Source organism: Cnephaeus nilssonii (assembly GCF_951640355.1).
Source record: "Cnephaeus nilssonii genome assembly, chromosome: 23".
Lineage (NCBI taxonomy): Eukaryota > Metazoa > Chordata > Mammalia > Chiroptera > Vespertilionidae > Cnephaeus > Cnephaeus nilssonii.
This window is the reverse complement of record NC_137094.1, coordinates 18,072,509-18,088,903: the sequence shown is the minus strand read 5'-3', so window position 1 is coordinate 18,088,903 and position 16,395 is coordinate 18,072,509. Positions and strand designations below refer to the sequence as shown.

General features: G+C 41.4%; 1 protein-coding gene across 5 annotated transcripts; it reads right to left on the bottom strand.

The window, feature by feature from the left end:
* Window positions 1-784: 784 nt before the first annotated feature.
* LOC307094646 (complement factor H-related protein 3-like) lies at window positions 785-15,928 on the bottom strand. Of its 5 annotated transcripts, XM_079763666.1 has the most exons (9): window positions 15,805-15,927; window positions 12,723-12,776; window positions 11,721-11,876; window positions 8,029-8,202; window positions 6,758-6,952; window positions 6,170-6,346; window positions 4,351-4,527; window positions 3,708-3,890; window positions 785-1,228 (listed from the first exon to the last, which is right to left on the bottom strand). In XM_079763666.1, exons 3-9 carry the CDS (start codon window positions 11,764-11,766, stop codon window positions 1,032-1,034), a joined length of 1,149 nt encoding a protein of 382 aa, XP_079619792.1. In that variant the 5' UTR covers window positions 11,767-11,876; window positions 12,723-12,776; window positions 15,805-15,927; the 3' UTR covers window positions 785-1,031. The 5 variants fall into 5 exon arrangements, with proteins under 5 accessions (XP_079619792.1, XP_079619790.1, XP_079619794.1 ...); XM_079763664.1 differs by lacking the exons at window positions 11,721-11,876; window positions 12,723-12,776 and adding an exon at window positions 9,633-9,861 and having other exon boundaries at window positions 15,805-15,928; XM_079763668.1 differs by lacking the exon at window positions 12,723-12,776.
* Between the last annotated feature and the right edge of the window lie 467 nt (window positions 15,929-16,395).

The window sequence follows — 16,395 nt, the reverse complement described above, 5'->3', positions numbered from 1 at the left end:
CTACTAAAAAGAGATATCTAATCACCAACAAATTGTATAAAATGAAATGCTAAAAGCATAGACTAATGTAAAAGAATGCAGAGGATTCTAAAGAATACTCGAAACACATGGGACAAATTAGAAGCAATTGGCAAGTGGCATAAATGCATTCATCAATAGTAATTATTGATATTAAATTACAATGACAAGCCAATAAGAAAGAAGATGAAGTAGAATTGAATAAAGAGAAAACCCAGTTTTGAGCCATTTCACAAAAGACCAATGTAAATATTTAAAAATGACTAATTGAGCCCATCCCGTAAGGCTCAGTGTTTGAGCATTGACCTATGAACCAGGAGGTCATGATTCAATTCCTGGTCAAGGCACATGCCTGGGTTGTGGGCTTGATCCACAGTGTGCGGTATACAGAAGGCAGGGGATCAATGATTCTCTCTCATCATTGATGTTTCTATCTCCCTTTTCCTCTCTGAAGTCAAAAAACTATATTTTAAAAATAAAAATAAAAAATACATCAATTGTTTGCGTCCTGCACATCCTCCAACTGGGACAGTGATCAAAACTGCAACCCAGGTACATGTCCTTGACCAGGACTCTAACCCTAGATCTTTGGGTCCTCAGGCCAAATTCTGTGACCACTGGACTACACCAGAAAGGGCTATTTTATCACATGACTTTTTATTGTACTATTTCCTACAGTACATTCTAAGCTCACATGTTTTGTTTGACTGTTAAACATCCGATTGAATATGCAGAAAGCCACACTGTTCCGTCCATGGCTGTTTATTGCTCTATTGCCAAATATTCTAATCTCATGATAGTGAAGACTTATTGTCTTGGTACAAGTGTAAGCGATGATATAGTTGGGTTAGCAACGTTGGGAGAAGATTAAGTTGAGAAGGAGGCTAACATACTGCTTTTATGTCCTTTGCAATATAGTGGGAAAGAGCAGGCAATGCCAGAAGACTGGCAAGCTTTGAGGCAGGAAGAGCAGTCGGTCGGACTGGCCACACATTTGGGGCAACAGGGCTTCTTCATTCACATCTGGGGAACTCCACCGTCCCTTCAAGACACACGGCTTGAAATGACTCCTCTGACGTCACCGCCCTGTGTCCCGATTTGCACACAAATTCAATGATATCCCCTGTTTTTACATAATAGGTTTTGTCATCTTTCCCTTTTAACTCTATGTTCTTTTCACTCATGATTTTTTCTGATATCACACATGGATCTGAAAGTAGAAGAAATAAATAAAAACAATTAGTAATTTAGCCTTTTAGTATAAACAAATAAACCTTCCTCCCAATGACTAGCTTAAAGGATGAAATAAGGGAAAGAGCAAATGTACCAGAATGTAGGCCAAGTGTATTGCCTTTGCAATGTGACTGTAAGTAACATTCATATCCTCCTATGTAATAAATGCCTAATATGCTAAGTGTCTGGTTGTCTATTCATCGGTTCAAACAATCAAAACGTAATATACCAATGATATGCTAAGGCCGCTCAACCACTCGCTATGATGAACACTGACCAATAGGGGGCAGAAGCTCTTACCAGTTAGGTTAGCTTGCTGCTGTGGTCTGGCCAATCAGGACTGACCGAGATAGGCCGGACACACCCGGAAGCCCTCCCTCAGTCTTTCCCTGGCTGGCCAACCTCCTGCATCCGTCCCTAGCCCTGATAGTGCATCGGTGGGGTCCCTCGGCCTGGCCTGTGCCCTCTCGCAATATGGGACCCCTCAGGGGATGTTGGAGAGCCGGTTTTGGCCTGATCCTGCATGCAAGGCTGAGGGACCCCACTGGTGCACGAATTTGTGCACTGGGCCTCTAGTATATAATAAAAGGGTATTATGCAAACTTACCCTAATGGCAGAAAGACTGGGAATGACAGGTTGTTTTGATGCACATTGACCACCAGGGGGAAGATGCAGAATGCAGGAGCTGCCCCCCAGTGGTCAGTGCAATCCCACAGGGGGAGCTCTGCTCAGCCACTAGCCAGGCTGATGTCTGCGAGCCCAGTGGTGGTGGCTGGAGCCTCTTCTGCCTCCTCAGCAGCTCTAAGGATGTTCAACTGCATTAGGCCTGTTCCCCATGGACAGCGGGCCTAAGCCATCAGTTGCACATCCCCCAAGGGCTCCTGGGCTGCCAGAGGGATGTCTGACTGACAGCTTAGGCCCCTTTCCCCTGGGTGGACATCCGCCGAGGTTGTCCTAGACCCCCACAAGTGCACAGAGCTTCGTGCATCAGGCCTCTAGTATTGTAATAAAGTTTCAGAGCTTTTCTTTTTTATATGGGCAAACTGTTCTTACATTGTAGAACTTTATACATGCTAAAAATTTTAATTTACTTTAAAAAAGTGGTATGTATTGGGTGATATTGGTGAATTATATTACATAGGCTTTAAATGTTTAATTCTATGAAACATTATCTGTATATTGCATTGTGTGTCCATCACCCAAAATCTAATCATCTTTCACTGACATATATCTGACCCTCTTTACCCTCTACTACTGCCCCACCTGCTTCCCCTCTGATAACCACTATAGTGTTGTCTTTGTCTGTGAGATTTCATTGTTTTTTCATTTGTTTATTTCAATTTTATATTCCACATATAAGTGAAATAAATGGTTCATATTGTTTCTCTCTGACTTATTTCACTTAGCACGATATTCTCAAGGTCCATCCATGTTGCTGCAAATGGCAGTATTTCAACTTTTCTTATGTCAAATTTTGAAGATATCGTGGACTCCTATTACTCTTCTTTTAAAGCAAGTATTTTATATTCTAGTTCAGCCATCATTGCCTTTGACAAGGACTTAGACATAGCTAAAAGTCATGTTCCAACATATCCCATTAACTATTATATGATGTAACATAATAGAATAATACATATGACTCCTGATATCCAGAAATTTTGAAATGTTTCCCAGTACATTCAGATGCATATATTATGTGAGTTCCACACACCTGCTAAAAACACTTTGTCTGATCTTTTCTTTTTAACTTTACTACTCCAAGCAAAATTTACTTCCTTGCTTTAATATACCATATGTCTGTGTAATTTTTTACAAGATGTTGGATGTTGTCTTTGATGATCTTCATAAATGCTTTCTGCTTATTTCAATTCCAAGACTCAAATACAGTCTTAGCTCTGTCACTGAACAGATTTGTGTCCCCAGAAAATGGACATTGCTTCCTATTCTTCATGTGAGGAACAAGTCTTGTGCTGGGAGACATATCTTAGACTTGTCCATCTACTCAACCATCTAAACTTGAGATTTAGAACTTACCTTGGAAATCAGTACTTTCTTTTCCATATAACCTAGTTTGGAGCTATTTCTAGACTATTCTGACTTGGGTGTGGTAACTTTGATTTCCTGTCCTGGACTTACTGGGGTTTGCTATAATCTGCAACAGAAGGGGACACATACCCAGGACAGGATGAGTCAGGTATGGTCCACGGTGGGGTCAGTTAATGTATCAGAATGAGCCTCTCTGAATGTTCCTGTTTAAAGGACCATCTTTCATTGTTTACATAGGGATTCTCCAAGCTCATAGCCCTACACACGAGTCTCCGCATGTGAAACATTGAGCAGGAGAGCTGTTGGTGAGCACAGTTCTAGACTATGACTCCATGACTAGTAGACCGCACGCGAACTCATAAACATGACCCTCATGGTCTCAGGATCCAGAAGAATATTGAGAACTTACCTATGCAACTTGGGAGTTCGGACCACTTTGCATAACTACAGGTTACATATTTAGGACCTCGGAGTTCATAGTAGGCCTGACATTGGTATTCCACTCTTGACCCTGGAGGATACACTTCCAATGGCAAGGAGGTGATGGCTCCATTGCTAATCGCTGGAGGAGGCCCACACTTGTCTGCAGATTCTGAGAAAGAACATTTTAATTGTTGAAGAAAAAATTGTAGTTTACTTGGAAACTATTCATGTAAAGCTGAACAGAAACTATTGTCCCACTTTTGCATTTTATTTTATTTTTTTAAATATATTTTTATTGATTTCAGAGAGGAAGGGAGAGGGAGAGATAGATAGGAACATCAATGATGAGAGAGAATCATTGATTGGCTGCCTCCTGCACACCCCACACTGGGGATCGAGCCCGCAACCCAGGCATGTGCCCTTGGCCGGAATCGAACCCAGAACCCTTCAGTCCACAGGCCAATGCTCTACTCACTGAGCCAAACTGGCTAGGGCCCTCTTTTGCATTTTAAACCTTGTATCCACCATGTTGTTCAAAATGTCTTAGATCACCCACACTCAAGCGAGGACTCCATACGTGCAGACTTTTCAATTCTTGGAAAAGGAAATGCTGGAATCAAAACACTTACTAAAGCAGGTTGGCAAGTGGGACCAGCCGTTCTCAGTGCACACCATGGAGCCCAGGGAATTTCCATCTTCGTTTTCGTAGCCATCCAGGCATTGGTAGTCCAACGTGTCATTGGGTCGAAATGGTTTTCCAGTGATTGTGGCTGTGGCATTCTCAAATATTGGCATGTCACAATGTTCTGAAGCAAAATAAAGGTCACCATTGTATTTCTAATGCCATATCATGTAGAATCCAACTAAGAAAAATCTCATGCTGGCAATACTAAACTTTACCATCAGTGCGTGGATAAGTGAAGTATTAGGTGACAGTTATCTGAGTTAGTGTTATTGTGAGCTGGATGAGTTGTATGACATGAAGAATAGATTTCCTTACCCATACTTCTTCCTATCATTCAAAACCTCTAAATATAGGTTAGGAACCTTTGGTCAAAACCAATTTTTAACTGTGAGTATGGCACTGGCTGTTACTACATTACACTACTATCATGATATGATGCTATCATTTGAAGGACAACACCATTTGTGAATGTAAGAGGTAATGTATGTATTTATGTAGCAGACATACTACCACTAAGAGTGTGAGTCTTAGAGAATGACTGTAGTCCTTGGATACAGGATCCATGTATTTATATAAAACACCCGCCCTAATGATTCCCAGAATTAAAAGTTTCTCCAGCCGAAACCGGTTTGGCTCAGTGGACAGAGCGTCGGCCTGCGGACTCAAGGGTCCCAGGTTCGATTCCGGTCAAGGGCATGTACCTTGGTTGCGGGCACATCCCCAGTAGGGGGTGTGCAGGAGGCAGCTGATCGATGTTTCTCTCTCATCGATGTTTCCAACTCTCTATCCCTCTCTCTTCCTCTCTGTAAAAAATCAATAAAATATATTAAAAAAAAAGTTTCTCCACATTGATTTTAAAAATGCATTGCAAAGGGTACAGCTTTTTCACTAAAGGGAGTCCATGAAATAGAAAGCCATGCTTTAAAAATGTAAGAACGGATATCTCGTTGTGTGCTTTTTAAGTCAATTTGCCCACTTTCTGTAGCATATAGTCTAGTTTTTCTTGAAAACAGTCTTCTTTTTTAAATATCTATAAATGTTCTTAGTCTGAGTGAATTAATGTATTTCAACCCGTGTACCGGGCGTAGGCAAAGCTGGACAAAGACTCTCCTTTAGGGGCTCAGGCTGTTATTGTGCAGGGGGCTCAGTATGTTCCTGAATTCCCAGTTCAAATCAGTGATCACTGCTTTGATACACACATGTAAGAAGTCTCCAATTAAAGATCAGCTCAGTTAGGTCCTGTTGTATAATTCAATGTCCATTACAATTATTCTCTCATTTCTAAACACCCACAAAATGTTTTATAGAATCCTGTGTACTTAACATGTAAAAGGCAGATATGACTGCATATTGATAACCTCACAGCATGAATACATACACTCATAGGTGGAATGGTGGACAGTGATATACATGTGACATTGGGCAAGCAGTGTATTTATTTTTAATTTAAACCACATTTTCAATGCTTCTTTCATGAACACACACAGTGCGTGATCTTAATCTCTGTTTCACTTAACATTATTTCACAATACTCATGCCTTATTGCTCACTGTCACTTACTACAATATATTAAAGACCTATTCGTTATCAAAAATTTAAAACTTTGCAAACACATTTGGAACAGGAAATGAAGTAGGCCATTGTTTTAAAGCCAAGAAGGCGTGGCCCATTCACCTTGAGAGGTGACACATTAAACTTTCCACAGGGATACGTCTGGTTTTAGAAAATCCCAAATGGACTGGATATCAGGGTGGTTCACTTACGGATGCATGTGGGAGGCGAGGACCAGCCTTTCTCCGTACATGTCACTGTCACTGTTCTCTGTAGGTTTGGGAAACTGTAGCCCCAAGGGCAGGTAACAGTGATGGACTGTCCCTGTAAATATCTTTGTTCTTGAGGTGGAGAATGTGGATGTTCCAAATAATTGAAAATACACTTTCCTGAAAATTACACAATAATCATAAAAAAGAGTAAATGTAGCCATACTCATGAATTAAAAATTTTATAATCTTTAAACTAGAAGGCATAAGTATCCCAATGTGCAGATTTAAGTAAAACGAGAGTTGCCAGTAAATGTGTTTGAAAAAGAAAAACCAAGATCAAAGATGATTTATCTGTACTTTTCACAACTGCACTATGTATAAATAATATCAACATCGTTATAAAGTCTTTTTTCATCTCCCATGTTTTTAATGAGGGACCTGTCGTAAAAGAAAATATCTATATTGGTCTTTCTGCTCATAGAACTCTTCCCTTGCCCATATTTTTCTCACACGGGCTCAGTGGTGCTCATGTTTTGCTCTCTGAACTCTGAATATTGCCCCGTGCACAGGACAGAGAGGTTTACTCACTGCGGCAGGGCACTTCCGGGGTCCATCCATCTTGTGTGCAAGTAATGTAATGCCAGACCTTTTCAGGAGGAGTCACATAGTTTTCATCACAGGAATAGTAAAACCATTGTCCTATCGGTGCTGGGAAGTATGATCTATATGTTTCTTCATTGTATAGGAGTCCATGCTTTATTTCTGGAAATTCACAGGGATTTACTAGCAATTAAAACAAACAAAACACAGGATAAGTAATGTTTTACCTTAATATAAATGTAATGAGAGATACCTTGTTTCACTGATGAATTAGATTCTCATATGCCCATACTTACACTCATTGCATTAGGCTTTCTAGGACAAGAAAAATTATCATCTTCAGATGATATGAACAACAATTGTTTTGTGATCATTTCACAATATAGACAAATATCAAATCATTATATACACAATGATTATTTAAATGATATTTTATCCACATAAATCATCACTCTCCTTGTCATTATTATGCTCACTGAGGTCTGTGTCACAGTGGTCAGGGCTTCCTCTTTAAGGCACCTGACTGTCCATATTCATTTGGCTTTGGCCTTGAATGAACACTGAGCCATTGACCTGCTATGTGTATCATTTCATTTGTCATCCATGGAAGATCCAGCTTAAGTGCGGGCCCCTTTGACAATGAACTGATATACAAGGAACAGCAATGAACTGATATACAAGGAAGAGCAATGAACTGATATACAAAGAAGAGCAAATATACAAAAATACCCTGTGGACTGAGGGGCATGTGTGACAGGGGATGGCTTTAGAAGGTGCATAATGCCTCCTAAATTCATTCCCCCTCATACAAGGGAGCCCCGTGCCTATCTCCTTGAGTGAGGCTGGAAATCAAAGACTGCCTTGAAGCCCTCTGCTGTACCTTCTCAGTGAGGCAAAGATTTGGACTCATTAGGTCACCTTTATTTTTTTAATTATTAATTTTTTAATTGATTTCAGAGAGGAAAGAAGAGAGAGAGAGAGAGAGAGAGAGAGAGAGAGAGAGACAGAGAGAGAGAGAGAGAGAGAGAGAAATGAACAGAGAGAATCATTGATCTGCTGCCTCCTGCAATGTTCCAGACTGGGGATTGAGCCCTCAAATTGGGCATGTACCTTGACTAAGAATTGAACCGTGACCTCCTAGTTTACAGGTCAATGCTCAACCACTGAGCCATGCCATCCAGGCTGATCCCCTTTATTTTTAAATTTAAGAGAAGTAATTGCAGAATTAAACAGCAGGTCAAGATATGGAGGGAACTTACAGCTACATCTTGGAGGAGGATCCCAGCCTTTGTCAGTACATTTTGCAGTATTTCCCCAGGAGGAAGGGAAAAAGCCACTTGTGCAGTAGTATGTGATTGTGTCTCCCAGTCGGTAATTGGTCCTTTTAGAAATGTACTGACTGTTTTCAATTCTTGGAGGGTCACATGCTATTTCTGAAAAGTAAAAGGACAAGTGTTTTATGCAGAAATCACATGAAAATCATCAAGGACATGAGAATAAAGTGAACATCATGTTTTTGTTCTTCCAAAGAACAAAAGGGCATTCAAATGAGCACCCTGTCTATATATATATATATATATATATATATATATATATATATATATATTAGCAATGATTATATTAAAATTAGTAGAAAATATATGTGACTTCTAGACACACGTGTTAAGTAAATTATGTCTCCAGAGTTTGATGTTAATTGACACTAACCTCAAATGAACCTGAAAAATATTAAATTTTTTGCAAGGCCGGTGTGGCTTGGGCATAAAGTTTTGACCTATGAACCAAGAAATCATGGTTCAATTCCTGGTCAGGGCACATGCCTGAGTTGGGGGCTTGATTCCCAGTAAGGGTTGTGAAGGAGGGAGTCGATCAAAGATTCTTTCTCATCATTGATGTTTCCACTCTCTCTCCCTTTCCTTCCACTCTGAAGTCAATAAACTATATTTTAAAAATAAAAATACTTTTATTTTCTCTCACATTTTAATCTGCTATATCTATCATATTTTCATGTTACCATTGCAGTCCAGTCTACCTATCTTAGTTTTCACTTTGTAGTATAGCTAAATTTAACATCAATGCTTGAAGTCAAAAGCTATGAAATATATATAAAAACACAAGTTTCCCTAAGAGACCAACCAAATAATATTGGGAGAATTTTGTTAAATTAATTAAGAATAGAAGAACTTCTGGTAGTTGCTTTCAAGCAGTGGGCATAAATCCCTTGACAAATTAATGTCCTATTCTCATAATCTCCATGACAGCAAATGCTGCTATTAAAACATTGCCAGGGCAGGTGCCTCTATCCAAAATAGTAACAGCTGAGATTGTACAATCGTGTGAGGCCTCATTTTTCTTACTGTTAGTAGCCATCATTAAGATTTGGAAGACGAATAATAGTTCCATATTGGCACTCCATGTTGTGAATCAGTAGAAACATCCAGTTTGCACAGGGATGGGTGAATTGGGCCAAAGGTGGTTTGTATTTAGCCGGTCTTGGTACTTTTCATCATTCCTGCAAATGACTTATTGTGAGAGATTGTCCCTTAATGAATGCAGAGACCAAAGTTTTGGTAAATTACCCTCAAATAGCCCTAGCCGGTGGGTTCAAGTCCTGGTCAAGGGCACATATATCGGTGGCAGATTCCCTCACGGGCCCTGATTGGGCCTATTGCGAGAGGCAACCAGACCATATGTCTCTCACATACTCTCTCTCTTGCCCATTTCTCCCTAATATCTACTCTTTCACTAAAGACCAATGGAAAAAATATCCTCGGGAGAAGATTTTTTAAAAAGTAAAAACAAATGAAAAAGGGCAAAGTACTACTTAAAAAGGAGCTAAATCTTCCCATCAGTTTCAACTCACCTTGTCCACGAGCCCAGGAGACCCACAGGGTGAGGATGACGTTGACTAGTAACAGCATGGTGGGGCTCCCCGGGTGTGTTAGCACAGATCGTCCAGCTCTGCTGTTGGGGTTTCAAATCCACTTCATGATCTGTTACTAAGTGTGGCTCTGAATTTAAGTGACAGTACTGGGAAGCTAGTTGACTGGGGTCCCTCGGTAGATATCAAAGTTCAAAGAGTTTTGCAATACCTGTAAATTTGCATGAATGATTTCACAATCATTTTTGAGTTACTTCTGTGATAGGCATTTGTGCCACTTTCCTTACATAAGTTGAAAACTGGATCCGAAAGTGATATAAAATTCTAATATTTAACCACTTCTTGAGAATGGGTGAGGGTCTTTCTCAACCAGGATGTTCTCACGGGAATAGCTCTGACTGCCTGTCCCTGTGACTGTCTCTCACCCGACGGCAGTCCTTAGGGGTCTGTGGACACAGCGTACTGTTCGTTCCTGTCTGTAGGACAGCACTGATTTTTATTTTTGTAAACTCACAATAGACAACACCACAAAGTGCAAGAATTTCAGCACATTGTTAGCATTCAATTTTTTCCATGTTTTGTTTCTTTTTAAAAGCAATGAGAGAGAGAGAGAGAGAGACAGAGAGAGAGAGAGAGAGAGAGAGAGAGAGAGAGAGAGAGAGAGAGGAGAGGGGTGAAAGAGAGAATCGATGGAAGAGAGACACAGCCTGCACACTCCCCAGCTGGCACAGGGATGAAACATGCAACCCAGATACATGCCCTTGACCAGGACTTGAACCGCAGACCCTTTGGTCCTTGGACCAATGCTCTGACCACTGAACCACAAGGAAAATTTTAACAGATGACTTTACTGTATGATTTCCCATAGTACATTCTAAGCTCCTGTGTTTTGTTTGGTTAAACATCCGATTGAATATGCAGAAAGCCACACGGTTACCTCCACTGCTATTTATTGCTCTATTGGCAAGTAGTCTAATCTCATGATAGTGAAGAATTATTGTCTTGGTACAAGTGTAAGCGATGATATAGTTGCATTGACAACTTTGGGAGAAGATTAAGTTGAGAAGGAGGCTAACATACTGCTTTTATGTCCTTTGACATATAGTGTTAAAAAGGAGGAAATGCCGGAAGACTGGCAAGCTTTGAGGCAGGAAGAGCAGTAGGTGGGACTGGCCACATATTTGGGGTCACAGGGCTTCTTCATTCAAACCTGGGGAACTCCACTGTCCCTTCCAGACACGTGTTTATACCCGATATTTTACCAGTTTTCAAGTCTGTGTTACAATCGTTAGGCCCCTGATTACAATCTAGTACCTCTTTATGACCTGTTTGGAATATTGTATGTGCTAGATGGATATGCAGATGTTGCATTTCATCATTTTGGGGGTATACTGAGCCATGGATAGATAAGCAAAACCTCTCCCATCTATTGCCAACATGGGAATGACACAGTATTTTTTGACGTGTTTGTGAAGTGATTTAAGGTGAAGATGGAGACAAGCATTTCCCCCTATCCTCTGAAATAAGTGGCTCAAAATGTGACAAACCAACATGCTATGTGTTCTGTTCATGAAACGTCTCTGGCCAGAAATTAGATGCCATGTCTTCCCCCTCTGGTTCCCCCCACCACCCTCCTAACTTTCTCAGCTTTCTCCACGACGGTGGGGACATTTTGAGACTCTTATTTCAGAGGAAAGGATAAAAAATGCTTGTCTCCATCTTCACCTTAAAATCACTTCCCAAACACGTCAAAAAAACCCCACAAAAAACTGTGGCATAGAAAGGGAGTGGACTGACAATTCTCAGGGGGTATTATGGGTGCGGGAAGAGATTAGACAAAAATCTTACACCTATGGATGAAGACAGTGGCGGGCGATAAGGGCATGGGGTGGGGTGGGGAATCAGGTGGAGGGGAGCTATGGGGAAAAAAAAGAGGAACACCTGTAATAATCTGAACAATAAAGATTTATTTTAAAAAAAGAGAGTGCTTGAGAATTCAACCTTATATTTATATTAAAATGTCCTACTTTAACCACAATTAGTAGTAATGGGATGAACATCATAACTTACCTTCATACCCCACAATGTAGAGTCCATGAGGTTGAAAACTATTCATTTTGATTAAAAAGACCAGAATTTCTATTTTTGAGAGCAGAGAGCAGCCAGTTCACATGTCTCAGTGAATAGTAAGCTCGTATACTAATTCCTTTTCCTTTGTTAGCGATGCTGGATGGGAACACAATATCAGGTGAGGGAGTGTCAATTTAAACACACGTGCGCAGGCTGCTTTTGTTGGGCCAGGCACTGCTTTCAACAATTTAAAAATATAAACTCATGTAATACTTATAAGAATCCTGTGAGGTAGAGACCATAATGACTATCCCCATTTTACAGATGAGGTCGTCTTGGGAGTTTCAGTAACTTGTACAAGGTCACACAGCTGGCGGACAGTAGAATTAGGTTTCCAACCCCTCTAGAGTGCATGCTGCAAGGGTGAGTGGCTCTGACAAGCAGCACACTGGTACCTACCAAGATCCAAAGGATGCTCTATAGAAGCCCAGAGAAATTCAGAAAGGAGGAAGTGAGATTTGGAAAGCCAGGAAAATGGGAAGAATTTTTGAAATGGTGGAGTATGATCTTAGGGCATTTAGAGGATAAGAATCATTGGGATTGAACCAAGGAGAGAGTCAGTAAGACCAGAATTGAAATGGTGCCAGTAGCCCATCCTTCTTTTCAAAGGACATAATCCCAGAGAGCAAGAGAGAAGATTAAGTGTTGCTAATGCAGTGCCCTTGGCTGTCCCGGATCTGTTTCTTCTCTCAACAGTGTTTGGACAGAGCAGACTCAGGGACGCCCCTTCTTCCAGCCTCCGACCCATCCCCAACCTCTTTTCCAGTCACCACCTTCAGAACCACCTCAGCCATCCTCAGCCTCCAAGACCAGCCTACACTGCATCTCTACCTGAACTCCTTATTGCTGAACAACCATGAGCTCCCAACTCCATCAGAATTATTCCACCGAAGGGGAGGCTGCCAATAACTGCCTGGCCTGCATCAGCAGGCTCCCACCTACCTCTCTCTGGGCTTCTTTTTCTCCTGGGTGCAGGCCACGTCTTCCATGAGTTGGCTGAGAAGAAACGCGAGGGCGCTGAGCGGCTCTGAAAGATGCCAAACCAGCACATTCTCTCCAGGACATGCTGGAGCCTCCCCAAATGAGTGGGTAAAACTCAGGACGCTATGGAAGGAGCCCTGGACTTGGAGAGGAGCCTGACCAGGCCCTTTGGAAGCTGCGGACCCTGGTTCTACTCGAGCAGCCCCTCAGCTCTGTGACTTCCGGGAGAACCACTTCCTGGGTGAGGAGGTGAAACTCATCAAGAACATGGGCCACACCTGGCTCACCTCCGCAGCTGGCCGGCCTAGAGGCTATGCTGTGTGAGGCTCACTCTCAAGCATGCCTAGGAGCCTTTGGGGCCCAGAAACCTTGGAGGGGCCCCTCTGCATTCCTCTGGTGTCTGGCTTTTGCCTGAGCCTCTCCCCAAAACTGCTAGGCAACCTTTTACCACCCTGGAGACCTCTCCCATGCATTGGACCAAATGAAACAATAAAACTTCTGCAGAAAAAAAGATAAAAAAGAAAAGAAAACCAACTGTGTCATTCCCATGTTGGCAATAGATGGGAGAGGTTATTACTTAGATTTGCTTATCTATCCATGGCTCAGTATACCCTCAAAATGATGAAATGCAACATCGATATATCCATCTAGCACATACAATATTTCAAACAGGTCATAAAGAGGTACTAGATTCTAATCAGGTGCCTAGCTATTGTACCATGGACTTGAAAACTGGTAAAATACCGAGTATGAACACATAGAACACGTTCATCCAGTGTGCTGTCAAAGTGAGCCAATGGTTACAGAACAAAGACTGGCAGGAAGCCATGAAACACCGACCACAACTACAGTTCAATCCTACCTAATAATAGAGAAATATGCAAATTGACTGTACCTTCGCTATGCGCACGATTGGCCAGGAGGCACGGGGGGGCGGGACTCGGGGTGGCCGGGGTGGCCGATTGGGCCGGCGGGACGCTGAGCTCGCGGCGGCTCGAGCTCAGCGTCTGCGCCATGGCTGTGCTGTGGCACAGAAGGGGCCTCTGGGGCAGTGAGCTCACGTCCCACTGGGGACCATCAAAAGCGGGGGAGCTGGGTGCCTTTTCGCTCAGGCACCAGGCCTTTCAGAAGCCTCCGCCGCACCCAGCTCCCCTGGGATCGAAACCGAAAGCGTGTAGGGGACCCTACACGTGCATGATTCAATCATGCACTGGGCCTCTAGTTTAGATATAAGAGCCGTGGGCATTGGATTCAATTCTTATATCCTCCCATTCCTCTAACTTTAACATATATCACCTTTGAGCCCCTAGAATATGTTAAATTAAAATAAATACATACAAGAAGGAAGACAATACATGCTGAGAAATATGAAGCACTCTTTCATAATGATGTGGGCATATGGTCAGGGTTAGCTGCCGGAAGTGAAGTTCATGAATCACTCAGTAGATATCAAAGTCCAAAGGGGCTTGTAAGACCCCTCAGTTTTCATTAATAATCAACTACAATTTGATTGCCAAAGATAGATATTATAAATCCTAGACCAACCACTAAAAAGAGATATCTAATCACCAACAAATTGTGTAAAATGAAATGCTAAAAGCATAGACTAATGTGAAAGAATGCAGAGGGTCTAAAGAATCCTAGAAACACATGGGAGAAATTAGAAGCAATTGGCAAGTGGCATAAATGCATCCGTCAATAGTAATTATTGGTATAAAATTACAATGACAAGCCAATAAGAAAGAAGATGAAGTAGAATTGAATAAAGAGAAAACCCAGTTATGAGCCGTTTCACAAAAGACCAATGTAAATATTAAAAAATGACTAATTGAGCCCATCCATATGGCTCAGTATTTGAGCACTGACCTATGAACCAGGAGGTCATGGTTCAATTCCTGGTCAAGGCACATGCCTAGGTTTTTTGCTTGATCCCCAGTGTGGGGTGTACAGGAGGCAGGGGATCAATGATTCTCTCTCATCATTGATGTTTCTATCTTCCTTTTCCTCTCTGAAGTCAATAACTATATTTTAAAAATAAAAATAAAAAATACATTTATTTTCTCTCACATTTTAATCTGCTATATCTATCATATTTTCATATCACAATTGCAGTCCAGTCTATATATCTTAGTTTTCACTTCATAATATAGCTAAACTTAATATCAATGCTTGAAGTCAAAAGCTATGATATATACGTATATGTACATTATATATATATATATATATATATATATATATATATATATATATATATGACAAGTTTCCCTAAGAGACCAACCAAATACTACTGGGAAACTTTTGTTAAATTAGTTAAGAATAGAAGAACTTCTGGTGGTTGCTTTCAAGCAGTGGGCATAAGTCCTTTGACAAATTGTAATTCCCTACTCTCATCATCTCCATTAAAGTAAACAGTGCTGTTAAAACATTGCCAGGGCAGGTGCCTCTATCCAAAATAGTAACAGCTGAGATTGTACAAACGTGTGAGGCCTCATTTTTCTTACTGTTAGTAGCCATCATTAAGATTTGGAAGACGAATAATAGTTCCATATTGGCACTCCATGTTGTGAATCAGTAGAAACATCCATTTGCAGAGGGATGGATGAATTGGGCCAAAAGTGGTTTTTATTTAGCCGGTCTTGGTACTTTTCATCATTCCTGCAAATGACTTATTGTGAGAGATTGTCCCTTAATGAATGCAGAGACCAAAGTTTTGGTAAATGACCCTCAAATAGCCCTAGCTGGTGGATTTGACTCCTGGTCAAGGGCATATACCTCGGTGGTAGTTTCCATCCCAGGCCCTGGTTGGGCTTGTGGGAGAGGCTCCCAGTCTCTCTCACATCGATGTCTCTCTCTGCCTCTCCCTCTACCCATTTTCTCTCTTTTTCTTTCTCTTCTCCCTCCTTTCCACTCTCTCTCTAAAAATCAATGGAGAGAGGATTGAAAGATCAATCCTGGGGTGAGGATTAAAAAAAATTAAAGACAAATGATAAAGGTAAAATCCTACTTAAGAAGGAGCTAAATATTCCCATCAGTTTCAACTCACCTTGCCCATGAGCCCAGGAACCCACAGGGTGAGGATGACCTTGACTAGTAACAGCATGGCCGGACTCCCCGTGGTGTGTTAGCACAGATCGTCCAGCGCTGCTGTTTGGGGTTTCAAATCTGCTTCATGATCCGTTACCAAGTGTGAGTGAGACCCCGGATTTAAGTGAAATACCAGGATGCTAGTTGAATGAGGTCACTGGGTAGATATCAAATTACAAGAGTTTTGGAATATCTGTAAATTTTTATGAATTATTTCACAATCATTTTTTGACTTCATTCCCTGACACGTACTTACAGCTTTCCTTAGGGACAGTTATTGTAAGGCTGGATGAAAAAGTGATATAAAACTCTAATTTTTAAACACTTCTTGAGAATGGGTGAGGTTCTTTCTCAACCAGGAGGTTCATGTGGGAATAGCTCTGACTGCATGTCCCTGTGACTGTCTCTTGTCCTCTCGTTGCTCTCACCCGACTGCAGTCCTTAGGGGTCTATGGACACCAGCCAGTGTGTCCACACAGTGTACGGTCCTGTCTGTAGGACAGCACTGATTTTTTTTTGGGTAAACTCACAACAGACCACACCAACAAGT